We start from the raw sequence: 16,823 nt of genomic DNA on the forward strand, positions 1-16,823 counted from the left end.
ATATTTGTATTCTAGAGAAGACCACATCATACTTTGTAGTGTTAGTGTTTTTATGATCCAGTATTATCAGTTACTTGGCAACAATTGCTATTTGACAAAGGATATTAATTTTTAAGCAGTGCAACAGTTTCAAAATACCAATTGAAGACTCTCTGTTACACGTCTTGGCTGTAATTCACCAAAAGATAAGAATGTCAGCAAAGGTATTCAGTTGACATACCTTTAAATGGGGGCTACAGCAAAGGTATTCAGTTGACATTCCTTTAAATGGGTACATAAGATCACTTTAGTTATTCCATTCAGCATGACAACCTTAGAAATGACACACATGTACACAGCAGCTGTTATATTGTAAAGGTTGAGGTAAACATAACTGAATTAAACAATTCCCCTCTGTTTAGTCTTTGTATAACTAAATGGCAAATTGAAATTCATGGTTTGAAATGGATGAGTGGAATACACATTAAAATGTGTATACAACAATATTTGTAATTTTCTTTTAAATTAAGTTGTACAGGTTTTGTATTACCAGTACCTCTCATTTTATTTCTCTCTTTTAGGCCTCATTTGGACTTATCTTCCAAGAGTCCTTAAACATTAAAATACAATTTATAATACGAACATATTGTAACTTGCCTATTTTAACACAGTGTACTTTTAGCATTGCTGCATGTTGCAGTGTTTATTCATAAATCTTGAAGGCAGTCTTGGCAATTTGTATGATATCTAAATCACAACGCAAGTAATTAAGTCTACGTGACATCACAGATTTAGCTACTTGACAGGCAAGACAGTGGCATTCATAATTCCACAAAGCGATTATGTTATTCCACAGTAGTACTCCACCCTCTATTCACAGACATGTCCAGGTACAGTATAGGTTCATGTCAGGACTAGTGGTGAAAAGAAAATAATGGAGATGACTATCATATAAACGATTTAACTTCCAGATTTCAGCACACCAATATAAAAATATCAGATTATAGTTGTGCAGTCTTTATTACATAAAGATATTCATATAGTTTACATGTAAAAAACGCTGTGTGTGGACAATGCATAATTGAAATCAACCATAAGACATTCAAATAGTTCCATCAACATTTGTTATGCTCTATCATCACTTGTTCCAAACTACAATCATTCTACATTGTATTGTGTCCATTCAAAACACTGGTAATCAGACCATGTTCCATATGAAAAATAAACAGAAAATATTTTAACTTTGTAGACAGAAATAACCTTTCAGAAAAGTTTATGAGATGCACAACTGTATTGACATGTACATCTAATGCCCTAATAACCTTAGCAGGAATATAAAATGAGAGTAATTTAAAAATCAGGAAACTGGACGGCCAAGGGTTAAGTGCCACATATCTACAGGCCATAGTCATAATTGGGTTTCCCATCTGCGTAGGTCTTGTAAAATGCCTTGTAGGTCTCAGTGGGGAACATGGTGGCTTTGACAGTTTGATCCTCGGACATATGCTCTGTCCACTTCTTCAGTTCAGGGGTACCATCCAGACAGCTGGAAATTAGAGATGAGACATTTATTTGCATTTTGGAAATAATGAGTCCGTGTCACTCAAAGTGCACTTTGGTTGTGAACCAAACTAAATCTCACAAGTAAGAGGACTAATCGATCTCATAAACCCTATATGAGATGCAATAATGTGGAGGACTTTGTTGACAGCTATTCTTACACTAGGGCCAGTAGTCACAAAGTGTCTCAGAGTAAGAGTGCTGATCTTGGATCAATTTGGGATTTTTTAAATCATAATGAATAAGATCATGTGGACAGGGAGGACATGATCCTAGATTAGCACTCCTTCTCTGAGACGCTTTGGGAATACGTGCCTAGGTCTCAAGAGTGTTCCACAACTCCCACATAGCTATGGATTTCTAGGGTTGAGATGCCTTAAATTGAAAGAAAAAATTATATTTAATTTAGAATGGATACATACTGCTTCAACTCAAAGATCTCCAGCCTCTCAAACCACGGCCACATCATGTAATCGATCATCGTGATTGCATTTCCACCAAAGAACTTGGACTTCTTATTGACTAGATCCTGAAAACAAAAGTTCAGTATTTTAGAGACATGAATAATGCCATCTTATTGTAAACTATTAAGATAATAAATTGACTTAAACTTTCAAAACATTTAAATCTGAATGTAATCAAGGTAAATCCCTAAAACAGTAGTAATATGTTGTTAATGTTTATATCTAGCAGGGTTTCTGCTAGCCGGTAATAGCCGGCTTTTGGCAGTAAAAAAAAAATAAAGCCTATAAATAAAATTGTCACCAGATAACCGGGAGAAGAAAAATCCCATTGCAAAATAAGGCTTTTTAGCCTATTCATTGATGGAAATGCATTTTCCCAGTCATGGTTTCATTTGCACAAGTTAGTAGAATTAAATTGGCGTGTGTGTGTGTGTGTGTGTGTGTGTATTCTTTATGCATCTTATTTATCACACGTGCACAGCATACAGACAGATGCTGAGTGGAAAATCTGTCAGAGAGCTTTTATAAGCCCAATCATTGCGCAACAATATTTTACAAATATTTTTGGCCATGATTAAAAAGAGCTTTTTATTTCTCAACTGATAATTGAAGTGTGCTTCCAATTCGCCATTCAAATGCTTAGGCAACAGTAGGCAGGCTTAAGTGCATCACACACACCACTTCGCAATGAGCTGGAGGCAGTGGGCATTTTGAAAATATGTAGCTACTTCATTGTTTGAAACCTGAACATTTTACCACATATTAGGGCTGACCCCAATTAGTCGACTGGTCGTTAGGCTGTTGGTCGACAGATTGTTTTAGTCGAGCAGTAATAAATAAATATATATTTCAGTGAACTAATTCATGAATGTGTTCATACAGGATGTACCGCCCAAACTCACTTCCTTGACAACAGCTCTATACTGCTCCATGAAGCGCAATAAGTATGAATGCCCTGACTTCTGCTGAGGCCATATCACCGTAAATGCTGCATGGCCAATGCAGATGTCAAATTGGCCATGCACCCAGATCTCCCGCCAACTTGTGCACATTCATTGTTTCATAACTTCATTGTGCAAATTGTTTGTGTTTGATTGTTAGTTCATATCAATTCACCATTACATTTACCGTTAATTCCAATAATTTGTCATCTGCAATGTTTGTTGCTTATGGTAATTATTTTAATGCATTCAATATCATTATTCCAGTCTTCCCGTTCTCATGGTCTGAGTGGACACATTGTTTGCAGAGTGCACAACCCATCCTACACTTGTGAGAAACAAGTTTGTTTATTTCATTCCATTTACAAGTTGTCAAATTTAGTCATTGTCTTTTGTTTGGAGCGCTCCTGTCAATGTTGAGTAAGGACGTGCACACATCTCTCCCTTTCAATAACCCCTCAGCATGAAAGAAAAAAAATGGCATTCCCTGATCCAGTGGAAATGTCATAAAATAGGCCTAGCTGATTACTTCTTATCAGTTCTTGACTTGGACTGAAATAGGAACCGGTACTCATTTTGGGTGCTGGTACTGTTTATATTTAGGTGCAGGAGTTCCACAATACTTTCTACTAATATTCTATAAGAGGAACAGGAGCTCAAGCAGTAGAAAACTTGAGTTGCCGGTACTAAGCTCTAGTGAACTCCTGCCCAAGTCAAGCACTGCTTCCTATCCCTTGTGCAAATAGCCTACAACTGTGTCTGTCTCAAGCTCACTGGCAGGGAAACTTGAGGGACAAGAATATTTTATACAATGTTGCTAGCGCAAATGTCAGGGCTGGACCAAACTTAAGTCGATACAATGTTTCAAGTTCGTTGCTGACAGGCCATGTGTAGCCAATGTGATTTAAAAATAAATGTCCTATAAATCAGGATATTTTCTACCTGCAGGCTGAAATGTTATTATTTGTTAGCTTTATGTAGGCCATTTCTACATGGTTGGCAATAGAAGTTATTTTTTAGGTTGGTATCACTTTCATTTAGATTTGAATAGAATTTTGACTAAAACCAGATGACAATGATTGAGATATGAAGATGTTATTATAACTTAAAATGTTTCTCACAAAAATGTACCATATTAAAACCATAACTGGCACGCAGATCAGTAGAAATGGTAAGAAATTGGCATTCAACATGAGAAAGGCTACACGAGGAGTCGGCAACCTATTACCGGCAACTTCAGGAGAGTAATGGCAGAATCTGCGAAAACCAGCAGGAGGAAAATAGTTGGTCAGGTTAAGTTTTTCCCCCCCTTCTGGTTATCTACATCTCTGGCGCCCTCGTGAGGCCTTTGCCTTATTTCATCAAACCATAAGCTTTAAGCCTCAGACAAGCTCATAGTTGACATTATTAAAAAAACACATAGGGTGTGTCTCTATATGGAGACATTTTTTTTTCTTTTTTTTTTTAAATGTCAACCAATTGATTGGTCAAAAACAGAAGACTTTCGGTTAACCAATATTTTTTGTCGGAACAGCGCTACTACATATTATGAGGCATGTTTTACCTTGCTTCAAAGTAGCCTATGCCAAATCCGACCACATGCAGAGGCAATTCTTTTATAAAGACCAGTAGCCTCTCTCGTCACATGCGCCAAATACAGGTGTGATATGTTTAATTACAAGCCCTCAACCAACAATGCAGTTCAAGAAAGAGTTAATTTATTTAGTAAATATTTTCTTAACAAGAAAATTACATAACAATAATGAGGCAAAATACAGGGGGTACTGGTACTGAGTCACTGTGCAGGGGTACAGGTTAGTGGAGGTAATTTGTAAAGTGACTGCATAGTATAACAAACAGCGAGTAGCAGCAGTGTAAGGGCGGGGGGTGAATGTAAATAGTCTGGGCAGCCATTTCATTAATTGTTCAGCATTCTTACGGCTTGGGGATAGAAGCTGTTAAGGAGCCTTTTGATCCTAGACTTGGTGCTCCGGTACCGCTTGCCATACCATAGCAGACAGAACAGTCTATGACTTGGGTGACTGGAGTCTGATACATTTTTGGGCCTTCCCCTGACACCGCCTAGTATATAGGTACTGGATGCCAGGAAGCTTGGACCCAGTGATGTACTGGGCTGTACGCATTACCCTCTGTAGCGCCTTATGGTTAGATGCCGAGCAGTTGCCATACCGGGCGGTGGTGCACCCAATCATGATGCTCTCAATAGTCCAACTGTATAACTTTGAGGATCTGGGGACCCATGCCAAATCTTTGTTTCCTGAGGGGGAAAAGGTGTTGTCATGCCCTCTTCACAACTGTCTTAGTGTGTTTGGACCATTATAGTTTGTTGGTGATGTGGACACCAAGGACTTAAACTCTCGACCCGCTCCCCTACAGCCCGTCAATGTTAATGGGGGCCTGTTCAGTCCTCCTTTTCCTATAGTCCACGATCAGCTCCTTTGTCTTGCTCACATTGAGGGAGAGGTTGTTGTCCTGGCACTATACTGCCAGGTCTCTGACCTCCTCCCTATAGGCTGTCTCATCGTTGTGATGATCAGGCCTACCACTGTTGCGCCGTCAGCAAACTTAATGGTGGTGTTGGAGTCATGCTTGACCACGCAGTCGTGGGTGAACAGGAAGTACAGGAGGGGACTAAGCACACATCCCTGAGGTGCCCCAGTGTTGAGGATCACCGTGGCAGATGTGTTGTTGCCTACCCTTACCACCTGGGGGTGGCCCGACAGGAAGTCCAGGATCCAGTTGCAGAGGGAGGTGTTTAGTCCCAGGGTCCTTAGCTTAGTGATGAGCTTTGTGGGCACTATGGTGTGGAACGCTGAGCTCTAGTCAATGAACAGCATTCTCACATAGGGGTTCCTTTTGTCCAGGTGGGAAAGGGCAGTGTAGAGTGTGATTGCGTCATCTGTGGATCTGTTGGGGCAGTATGCAAATTGGAGTGGGTCTAGAGTTTCCAGCATGATGGTGTTTATGTGAGCCATGACCAGCCTTTCAAAGCATTTCACGGCTATCGACGTGAGTGCTAAGGGTGGTAATCATTTAGGCAGGTTACCTTAGCTTTCTTGGGCACAGGGACTATGGTGGTCTGTTTGCAACATGTAGGTTTTACAGACTCAGTCAGGGAGAGGTTGAAAATGTCAGTCAAGACCCTTGCCAGTTGGTTACCGCATGCTTTGAGTACACCTCCTGGTAATCCGACTGGCCCCCCGGCTTTGTTGACTTGTTTAAAGGTCTTGCTCACATTTACTATGGAAAGCGTGATCACACAGTTGTCTGGAACAGCTGGTGCCCTCATGCATGCTTCAGTATTGCTTGCCTTGAAGCGAACATAAAAAGGTATTTAGCTCGTCTGGTAGGCTCGCGTCACTGGGCAGCTCGCGGCTGGGTTTCCCTTTGTAGTCCGTAATAGTTTTCAAGCCCTGCCACATCCGAGGAGCGTCAGAGCCGGTGTAGGATTCAATCTTAGTCCTGTATTGACGCTTTGCCTGTTTGATGATTCGTCTGAGGGCATAGAGGGATTTCTTATACGCGTCCAGATTAGTATCCCACTCCTAAAAGCGGCAGCTCTAGCCTTTAGCTCAATGCTGATGTTGCCTGTAATCCATTGCTTCTGGTAAGATTTGCTAAATGGAGGGCGAGCTTTGTTTTCATCTGTGTGTGGAGTATAGGTGTTCTAGAGTTGTTCTTACTTTGATTGCACGTGACATGCTAGTAGAAATTAGGTAAAACTGATTTAAGTCCTGGCCACTAGGAGGGCTGCTTCTTGATGAGAATGATCTTGCTTATGTCCTTATACAGCTCATTGAGTGAGTTCTTAGTGCCAGCATCTGTTTGTGGTGGTGAATAGACTGCTACAAATAATATAGATGACAACTCTTGGTAGATAGTGTGGTCTACAGCTTATCATGAGGTATTCGTAGATTGTCTAGTTTGTTTTCCAATGACTGCACATTGGCCAATAATATGGAGGGTAGTGGTGGTTTACCTACTTGTCTGCAAATTTTTACAAGGCACTCCACCCTCCTTCCTCTCTGTATTTTCTTACATTTACATTTAAGTCATTTAGCAGACGCTCTTATCCAGAGCGACTTACAAATTGGTGCATTCACCTTATGATATCCAGTGGAACAACTACTTTACAATAGTGCATCTAAATATTTTAAGGGGGGGGGGGGGGGGGTTAGAAGGATTACTTTATCCTATCCTAGGTATTCCTTAAAGAGGTGGGGTTTCAGGTGTCTCCGGAAGGTGGTGACTGACTCCGCTGTCCTGGCATCGTGAGGGAGCTTGTTCCACCATTGGGGTGCCAGAGCAGCGAACAGTTTTGACCCGGCTGAGCGGGAACTGTGCTTCCTCAGAGGTAGGGGGGCCAGCAGGCCAGAGGTGGATGAACGCAGTGCCCTTGTTTGGGTGTAGGGCCTGATCAGAGCCTGAAGGTATGGAGGTGCCGTTCCCTTCACAGCTCCGTAGGCAATCACCATGGTCTTGTAGCGGATGCGAGCTTCAACTGGAAGCCAGTGGAGAAAGCGGAGGAGCGGGGTGACGTGAGAGAACTTGGGATGGTTGAACACCAGACGGGCTGCGGCGTTCTGGATGAGTTGTAGGGGTTTAATGGCACAGGCAGGGAGCCCAGCCAACAGCGAGTTGCAGTAATCCAGACGGGAGATGACAAGTGCCTGGAATAGGACCTGCGTCGCTTCCTGTGTGAGGCAGGGTCGTACTCTGCGAATGTTGTAGAGCATGAACCTACAGGATCGGGTCACCGCCTTGATGTTAGTGTTCACACAGATGACGGGTATTTGGCCCTTGTCTTGACAAAGCAGTACATCCTTCGCGTCAGACTCATGAAATATATATAATCTAGCCTAGGCCTACTGGTTGTGTGAATTTGCGATCTGTTCCACAGTCAGTTTGGGCTATTTCTTTCTTGGCAAGCTGACTAACAGAATAGGTAAAATGTTCTACTATTGGGGATAGTAGATTGACCTAGGCGGCGTGTCCATAAGGCTAGGGGAAGCTAAGCTTTCCCTAAGTAAATTGAATTAAGATTGCCAAAATTATATAACCTAATTAGCATACTCCAAACTATACAGAAATAAATACAAATCATTCAAAATAGGCTACTAAAGCATGATTTGGCCACAGAGGATCATTAGCTTCCCCTAGCCTAGTTGTGGATTGTTTTAAAATTGTATTGACTACAGTAGGAAGGAAAGGCAGGTCGCAAATTAGGCAGTGTGCACACAGTAAATACCAAATAATTGTTGAGTTGCGACTGTCAGTGAAAAATAGAGAGGTCCAACCAGGCATATCGCAATATTTCAAAATTCAATCGCGGGAAAACACAGTTTGGAAAGCAAATGGCTATTGCTGTAAAGAGAAGACAATGGAGAAAAAAAAAAAACTTGGATTTTAACTATTAATTCTCAACTGAATTGAGCGAACAACAGTAGACCTATAGCAGTGGTGTCAAACTCATTCCATGGAGGGCTTAGTGTCTGATGGTTTTGGGTCTTTCCTTTCAATTAAGACCTAGACAACCAGGTGAGGGGAGTTCCTTACGAATTCTTGACCTTAATTCCTCAATCAAGTACAAGGGAGGAGAGAAAACCCGCAGACACTCAGCCGTTGGTGGAATGCGTTTGACACATGGCCTATATAGCCTATCTTATTGGCACCAGCGGAGAGCGTCAGCCATATCCCCAGTGAGTGCGCACATTCACTCCATCATTGTTGGGTCAGTGCCACTTAAGAAAAGTTTGTTTTTGGACAACAACTCCTTCCTCCAGTTTGTCAGTGTCAGCAGAGTAGGCTACCCTGCGATTTGTTGTATTAAAAAATATTCTGCTAATGTCTCCAGTCATATGAAGTGTAGTAGAATTGCATGAAATGTGTTTTTCCTGTGCAATGAAAACATCTGATATAGACTATAGCCCAGGCCTCCACTCATCACATTAGGCTATTTAACATAAGTCTGCAACTACAATGATGCATGGAATTTTTACAGTGAAAATTTGCTTCCCCAAACATGAAACTCACACGCTGCCTATGTATAGGCTAGTTATTTTGAGGTTCATTACTCATCTTGTTGGCTGAGGAAAAGTAAATGTGGACAGTTATTCTAATGTCTTCAAAGAGTGCAGTAAGGACACACGTCACATTTCTCAAATGTCCAGTAAATTAAAATGCTGCTGATCAAATGTCCAGTGCCACATTATCATAACGGAAACCCTGGTCTGTATTGACTTACTTCATTCAATTTCACAAATTTCTCTTTCAGCTCTGCTTCCAGCACTGAAATGTCTTCTCCATTTTTTTTCCCCAATGGTATCTTGTAGAAATATGGTGTTATCTGTAAAAAATATATTTAGAATAAGGTAAATGTATTTGCAATCCAAACTGTAGTGTTGGTAAAGTATCTGGGTCTATATCTAAGTTCAAAAGCAAAAGACAAAAAAATAAGCTATTATAATGTAGTGAAGTTACGGAGACATACAGTGCATTCGTAAAGTATTCAGACACTCTACCTTTTCCACATTTTGTTACGTTACAGCCTTATTCTAAAATGTATCAAAATAAATCCACAATCTACACACACACACACACACGCACAATACCAAAGCGAAAACAGGTTTTTAGAAAATTGTTTCTACAACTTGGAGTCCACCTGTGGTAAATTCATGATTTGGAAAGGCACACCTGTCTTTATAAGGTCCCACATTCAACAGCGCATGTCAGAGCAAAAACCAAGCCATGAGGTCAGAGGAATTTTACGTAGAGCTCCGAGACAGGATTGTGTCGAGGCACAGATCTGGGGAAAGGTACCAAAACATTTCTGCAGCATTGAAGGTCCCCAAGAACACAGTGGCCTCCATCATTCTTAAATGGAAGAAGTTTGGAACCACCAAGACTCTTCCTAGAGCTGGCCACACTGTGCAATCGGGGGAGAAGAGCCTTGGTTAGGGAGGTGACCAAGAACCCGATGGTCACTCTGACAGCGCTCCAGAGTTCCTCTGCAGAGATGGGAGAACCTTCCAGAAGGACAACAATCTCTGCAGCAGTCCACCAATCAGGCGTTTAGAGTGGCCAGACGGAAGCCACTCTTCAGTAAAAAGTACAACAGCCTTTTTTAACCTCTTACATCTAGATGTTCCGCTAGCGGAACACCACTTCAATATCCAATGATAGGGCGTGGCGCGAATGAAAAATTCCTCAAATCCGAAAACTTCAATTTTTCAAACATATAACTATTTTACACCATTTTAAAGACAAGACTCTCCTTTATCTAACCACACTGTCCGATTTCAAAAAGGCTTTACAACGAAAGCAAAACATTAGATTATGTCAGGAGAGTATCCAGCCAGAAATAATCAGACACCCATTTTTCAAGCTAGCATATAATGTCACAAAAACCAAAACCACAGCTAAATGCAGCACTAACCTTTGATGATCTTCATCAGATGACACTCCTAGGACATTATGTTATACAATACATGCATGTTTTGTTCAATCAAGTTCATATTTATATCAAAAACCAGCTTTTTACATTAGCATGTGACATTCAGAACTAGCATTCCCACCGAACACTTCCGGTGAATTTACTAAATTACTCACGATAAACGTCCACAAAAAAAATTATATTTTAAGAATTATAGATAGAGAACTCCTTTATGCAATCGCAGTGTCCGATTTTAAAATAGCTTTTCGGTGAAAGCACATTTTGCAATATTCTAAGTAGATAGCCCGGCCATCACAGGCTAGCTTATTTTGACACCCACCAAATTTGGTACTCACCAAACTCAGATTTATTTACTATAAGAAAAATTGGATTACCTTTGCTGTTCTTTGTCAGAATGCACTCCCAGGACTTCTACAACAAATGTTGGTTTGGTTCCAAATAATCCATAGTTATATCCAAATAGCGGCGTTTTGTTCGTGCGTTCAAGACACTATGCGAAGGGTAACGAAGGGTGACGCGCCGGCGCATATCGTGACAAAATTTCAAAATATTCCATTACCGTACTTCGAAGCATGTCAAACGCTGTTTAAAATCAATTTTTATGAGATTTCTCGTAAAATAGCGATAATATTCCGACCGGGAGACGTCGTTTTCGCTCAAAGACTGAAAATGTAAAATGGACTCTTCACGTGCACCCGTTTCATTGTTCTCAGATCGACCACTATCCAAATGCGCTACTGTTTTTCAGCCAGGGACTGCAGAGGCATCATTCAACGTTCTGGCGCCTTCTGAGAACCTATGGGAGCCTTAGAAAGTGTCACGTTACAGCAGAGATCCTCTGTTTTCAATAAAGAGGCTAAAGAAGGCCAAGAAATGGTCAGAGAGGGCACTTCCTGTTTGGAATCTTCTCAGGTTTTGGCCTGCCATATGAGTTCTGTTATACTCACAGACACCATTCAAACAGTTTTAGAAACTTTAGGGTGTTTTCTATCCAAATCAAACAATTATATGCATATTCTAGTTTCTGGGCAGGAGTAATAAACAGATTAAATCGGGTACGTTTTTATCCGGCCATGAAAATACTGCCCCCTATCCATAACAGGTTAAGTTTCCCAAAAGGCACCTTAAGGACTCAGACCATGAGACAAGATTCTCTGGTTTGATGAAACCAAGATTAAACTCATTGGCCTGAATGCCAAGTGACGGAGGAAAACTGGCACCATCCCTTCGGTGAAGCATGGTGGTGACAGCATCATGCTGCAGGGATTTTTTTTCAGCGGCAGGGACTGTGAGACTAGTCAGGATCGAGGGAAAGATGAACAGAGCAAAGTACAGAGAGATCCTTGATGAAAACCTGCTCCAGAGCACTCAGAACCTCAGACTGGGGCAAACGTTCACCTTCCAACAGGACAACGGCCCTAAGCACACAGCCAAGACAATGCAGGAGTGGCTTCGGGGCAAGCCTCTTAACGTCCTTGAGCGGTCCAGCAAGAGCCCGGACTTGAACCCGATCGATCATCTCTGGAGAGATCTAAAAATAGCTGTGCAGTGACGCTCCCCATCCAACCTGACAGAGCTTGAGAGGATCTGCAGAGAAGAATGGGAGAAACTCCCCAAATACAGGTGTGCCAAGCTTGTAGCATCATACCCAAGAAGACTCAAGGCAGAAATCACTGCCAAAGGTTCTTCAACACAGTACTGAGTAAAGGGTCTGAATATTTATATAAATGTGATATCAGATTTAATACATTTGCAAAAATCTTTTTGCTTTGTCATTATGGGGTATTGTGTGTAGATTGATGAGAAAAAAAGTATGCTGAAATTTTACAATAAGGCTGTAATGTAACAAAATGTGGAAAAAGTCAAGGGAATACTTTCATGGTTTGCTTTAGAGTGTAAAATATTATTGTATTGAGAGCTGAGCATACCTTGGAGAAATTCTCCAGCATCATTTTCTGTTGGGCCTTCTGAAAAGGATCAGCTGGGAGCAGCTTTTTGTCTGTGTAAACCTCATCCAGGTAGTCACAGGTGATTGGTGACTCGTAGATCACCTGACCACTCGAAGTCTCCAATGTCGGAACCAGGCCAAGAGGGTTCTTCTTAAGGAACCACTCAGGTTTGTCTTTCAAATTAATGTTGACAGTGTCATGCCTAAGGCAAAATTAAAAGTTACTTGATAATTATTAATATAATCTTAGTGAAATTTATGGAGGCTATTGTGTAAAACGACAGTAACACAACACAAACTCCTTAAAATTGTGTTGGTACTGGAAGCAACTTACTTGATCCCCTTGGCATGAAGCACTAGTCTGGTTCTGTGGGCAAAGGGGCAGAACCTCATACTGTAGAGCCTGATTTGACCTTTGGCAACCAGGCCAGGAGCAGAGCTTCCTGTTAAATAAAAGGAAATCATGTCCACTCATTAAACCCAACAAAGAGCTAAGATTAGGTTTATTGCAGATTCCTTACTTCTGTTGATAAACATTCACTGCCTGCTTGGCTATTCAGCATATGGTTCTACTCTTTCCCACTTGATCCTGGCTGTAATCATCAGATATGGTCATGTATTTACATGATCTTGTGAATAGAGTGTTTAAAGCCCTTGAGTGATACTGTGAACCAAGAGCCCTATAATCCAGTGACAGTAATTTTGTAGAACTAAGAGTACTAGGCTACATACAGGAAGCACATCACGATCATGGTGACTTTGCAAAATGCCAGGACCAAATCAGGTCATACGTCAAGATATCTTGTAAAGTAAACAGCCCCTCCTTAACCAGAAGTAGATGGCCTATTACAATTGTTCCCAAAGAAAAACGTTAAATTGTCATGACTGTGCAAAATATCATTTGAACCAAGCTTCCATTCCCCCTGAAATATGAAATCGTCAACTCTGTCCCCTTGAGATGGGACAAAGTTGAACATGTGCTCTTTATGACAGAATATACTATTTTAATAAATAGTTATTTTGACAAAAGTACACTACCCATAAGGCACTCTATTCATAGAACGACCAATATAAAGAGTCAACGACAAGAAAGGGTAGAAAACACAGTTAACGTTAGCTCCAACGAATAGCCTAGCCATGACCAACACATGACAAATATATTTTAGAAAGTCTTTCTTACCTTTAGCAAAACATTTTTCAGAGGCCATGGCAGATGAGCAATTATTCAGTCTCTAACTGAAACAAAGGGACACATTCATGCACACGTCTTGTATACAAACATAAAATGCAAACACTCTTTGTTCACATGTTTTGTACAATTTAATACTTACCAAGGTATTTTCTTCAGTAACGTTCTATTCTGGTATTATTTTGTTAGGTTTTCGAAGTCTGTGTAGATTTGACAAGTCGAGTAACTGACTTCCCTGTGTGTGTCGAATTTAGAACTCGTTTCTGCCTCTTCTGCTTTTTCTTATTCTGTGAATTTATATGGCGGTTGGCAACCAATTTTAAGGTGCATTACCGCCACCAACTGGACTGGAGCGTGGACCAGAGACAGGGAAGGTCTAAATCCTACCCAATATTCTCATCTCCCAAAGGAAACAAATACATAAATACTGTACATCCCCTGAAGATTTCCCCAGCAGTTCACTTAATATTGGCTCTTCAACCCCATTATGCAATTCTAATAACAATTTCTCCCTTTCCCTCCCATATTGCTTGCACTGAAAAATGGTGTTCCACTGTCTCCATCTCCTCCTGACAATGATCACACCTCCCAGTCAGATGTTTTTCCACCAATTTCAAATTGCTATTGCGACTTGTGTCCCAGTCTCAGCATTGTGACCTCCCTGCCGCCATCTTTTCCAGGGGTCTTCAATTTCCCTCCCTTTTCCACAACTTGGCATTTGTTTTTAACCATTTACATTTTTTTTTTAAATATCAACCCCTTGGCTTCTGCTTTACTGATGGACAATTCCATCGCAGCATTAGGATCTTTAAGAGCCTGCTTGGCGATAACATCCACCTCCTCATTCCCCTCTACTTGTTAGGATGAGCAGCACAGGGGAACCCAAGAGCTGACTCAGACCAGGAAACAGGAATGAATGAACCAAGATATTTATTGTAACACAGAGAGAGATGAAGTGCAGATCCAGGGAAGCTCAGATGAGTTGTAGGAAACCATATGTGGAGGCTGAGGTTGGAGTGAGCTGGGTTGGGACAGGGTAAACATGTCCGGAGGGGAATCCAAGGGAGGGATGGTGAGTTGAATCCAGAACAGGGTAGCAAGATGTGGAACAGGAGACAGGAACCAGAGTCAGAGCTGCAAAACTGCAGTGAGAGGAGTAACAGCGCCAGGCAAGGAAACAGGCACAGCAGGATCTTAAATAATAACAACTAGCTAGCCGCATGACTGACTGAACGGCAATTACAATCTGGCAGAGTGGATGTGGCAGGACTGAGTATTTGTAGAGGTCTTGATTATGGAACGGGTTGCAGCTGGTGAGGATCCGCTCTAGCTCCAGCACACCTGTCTCCAACCACACAATCACACACAAACAGAAAGGGAGGGGGAGAGTGAGAGAGTGTACTAGAGGAGTGGCTGCAGGTCAAGGAGACACCGGATGTCCACTAGGGGGTGTGGCAGGAGCAGATGTGACACTACTCCCACATGAGCTGGTACCCAGAGGAACATCAAAAATACCCCCTTCTGTCTCACCCTATACAAGCACTGAAATACCTTTTACAATACATCCTGTCTGGTCCAAGACAAAAATGTATTTAAGCTCATCAGTGCTGCACCGGAGTCAGAGCAGATGACTACCCTGTCTTGTCTCAGCTCCAATTTAGAAATCAACCAATGGTTTCAGCACATGTAAGGGGTAGGTGTAGAAAGGAAGTTGTAGTAGCTAGTTGTTAGGGCAGGGTTTCTCAACAACTAGAAAAACATTAACGTTACAGCTGTTATGAATTTGGCTGCCAGCTAAAGTAACTACGAGCTACACTCTTAGATTATTATTTTTTTAAACAAGGAGTTGTTTTATGTAGAATGTTCAAGGTTCAAGGTAGAACCCTTTCGGGTTCCATGTAGGCCATCACATGGCGTTATTATTCATTTTACGTTGTTTGTCATAGCGCCATCTGGCGGCTGGTTGGGCTAGGTTCCATGTAGAATCCTCTGTTCTGTGGAAAGGGTTCTACATGGAACCAAAAAGGGTTCTTCAAAGGGTTCTCGTATGGTGACAGACGAAGAACCCTTTTAGGTTCTAGATTGCACCTTTTTTTCTAAGAGTGTATGCCAGCTTAGAAGGAGGCCTAGCCCCTTACTGATGAGGAGCCTTGTTTCTTTGGTGGGCTCAGGGTTTGACAAGCCAAATTGTTGAATTTGTTGACAAGAAAACAGCCTGCTACATCTGTGGGGATTACATCGTTTTCCTGAATATGGAGAAGAAAATTACTCATGACCAAATATGACACAATACCAACAACATTCAGATAAACCTATCACAATAAATCTGTCTATTGTGCCATGGTTGTCTCCCAGAGCACAGAAAGTTCCTCTGACCAGGAAGTGGTCCATTTGACCCCAGAGGAGGAGGTAGAGGGTCACCCTATGGGCCAAGTATACCAAGACGGACTGCTGCGCATCCTTGAGATCTCCAGTCTGGTACGACCTTGTTTGACTTCACTCATGTTCAATATAACATGCAGCTTTATATAACTCAGATTTGTTTTAATAAACATAAAAACATTATTGTATTATACATGTAGTATTGTTCTTAAGAGACAGAATCTTAAAAGACCAAATCTGTGAGAACAAAGGAATGATAACAACGCATTAGGTTTATGTTATAACCGCTCATAACAATATTAACCTGAGTATGTTGTAACTGTCATGTACAATGTTCAAATGCAGTGCCACTCGTGTTGGCTGGGAGAGGTGAGGACACTCTCCCTTACCTTAGGCAGCCAGACCATGATCACCACTGGCCTGAAAGATGGCTCTCTGTTCTGTACAAGACTCAGGTAAAGCACGGGGTCAAGTCTGAATGCAATGCAGTGTTGAACACCAGAGCGCACTGTAGTTCATGGAGATGTGAAATTTGACACCAACTTGACTTACTAACATTGGGAGATTGTTAGATAATTATAAAACATTTCACAATTTCTACTATTACAAGGAGAACCTTTCTCTTGTTATAATGCATTGGACTACTTTTATTTTTACATTGTCATCTATGTATTTCTCTGTGTCTCCATGAAGGCTGAAAATGACCGTTGCTGGCAAATCTCAGGAGAGTGTGATGACATCAAATAAGCCAATTCTCAGTATGATGGCTGCCTGGGACCCAGAGGCCCTGTCCCCTCCTGTGTCAGCAAACCTACACAGTGCAGAGGTACCCTAGGTTTCCATTCATATAGATTTTAGATCCTCCATCTTCACTTACATCGAGCTG

The 16,823-nt window shown here is 41.5% G+C and overlaps 1 protein-coding gene across 2 annotated transcripts; it reads right to left on the minus strand.

Moving 5' to 3' along the window:
* Positions 1-941: 941 nt before the first annotated feature.
* Positions 942-13,837, minus strand: gsto1 (glutathione S-transferase omega 1). Of its 2 annotated transcripts, none has more exon segments than NM_001141472.1 (7): positions 942-1,525; positions 1,962-2,068; positions 9,210-9,311; positions 12,347-12,569; positions 12,701-12,809; positions 13,547-13,602; positions 13,698-13,798. In NM_001141472.1, coding segments are annotated over 6 exon segments (720 nt in total). In that variant the 5' UTR covers positions 13,575-13,602; positions 13,698-13,798; the 3' UTR covers positions 942-1,374.
* Positions 13,838-16,823: the final 2,986 nt, after the last annotated feature.

This window comes from Salmo salar, chromosome 01 (genome assembly GCF_965601325.2).
Source record: "Salmo salar chromosome 01, fSalSal1, whole genome shotgun sequence".
Taxonomy (NCBI): Eukaryota; Metazoa; Chordata; class Actinopteri; order Salmoniformes; family Salmonidae; genus Salmo; species Salmo salar.

What these genes read in the sequence shown, in the direction of transcription:
- gsto1 (XM_045719012.2), bottom strand. Translation starts at nt 13,574, where the DNA reads ATGGCCTCTGAAAAATGTTTTGCTAAAG. An exon ending in CTTCATGCCAAGGGGATCAA is followed by an intron (nt 12,570 to 12,700) that starts GTAAGTTGCTTC and finishes ATTTTGCCTTAG; the next exon opens with GCATGACACTGTCAACATTA. An exon ending in TGCTGGAGAATTTCTCCAAG is followed by an intron (nt 9,312 to 12,346) that starts GTATGCTCAGCT and finishes TATTTTTTACAG; the next exon opens with ATAACACCATATTTCTACAA.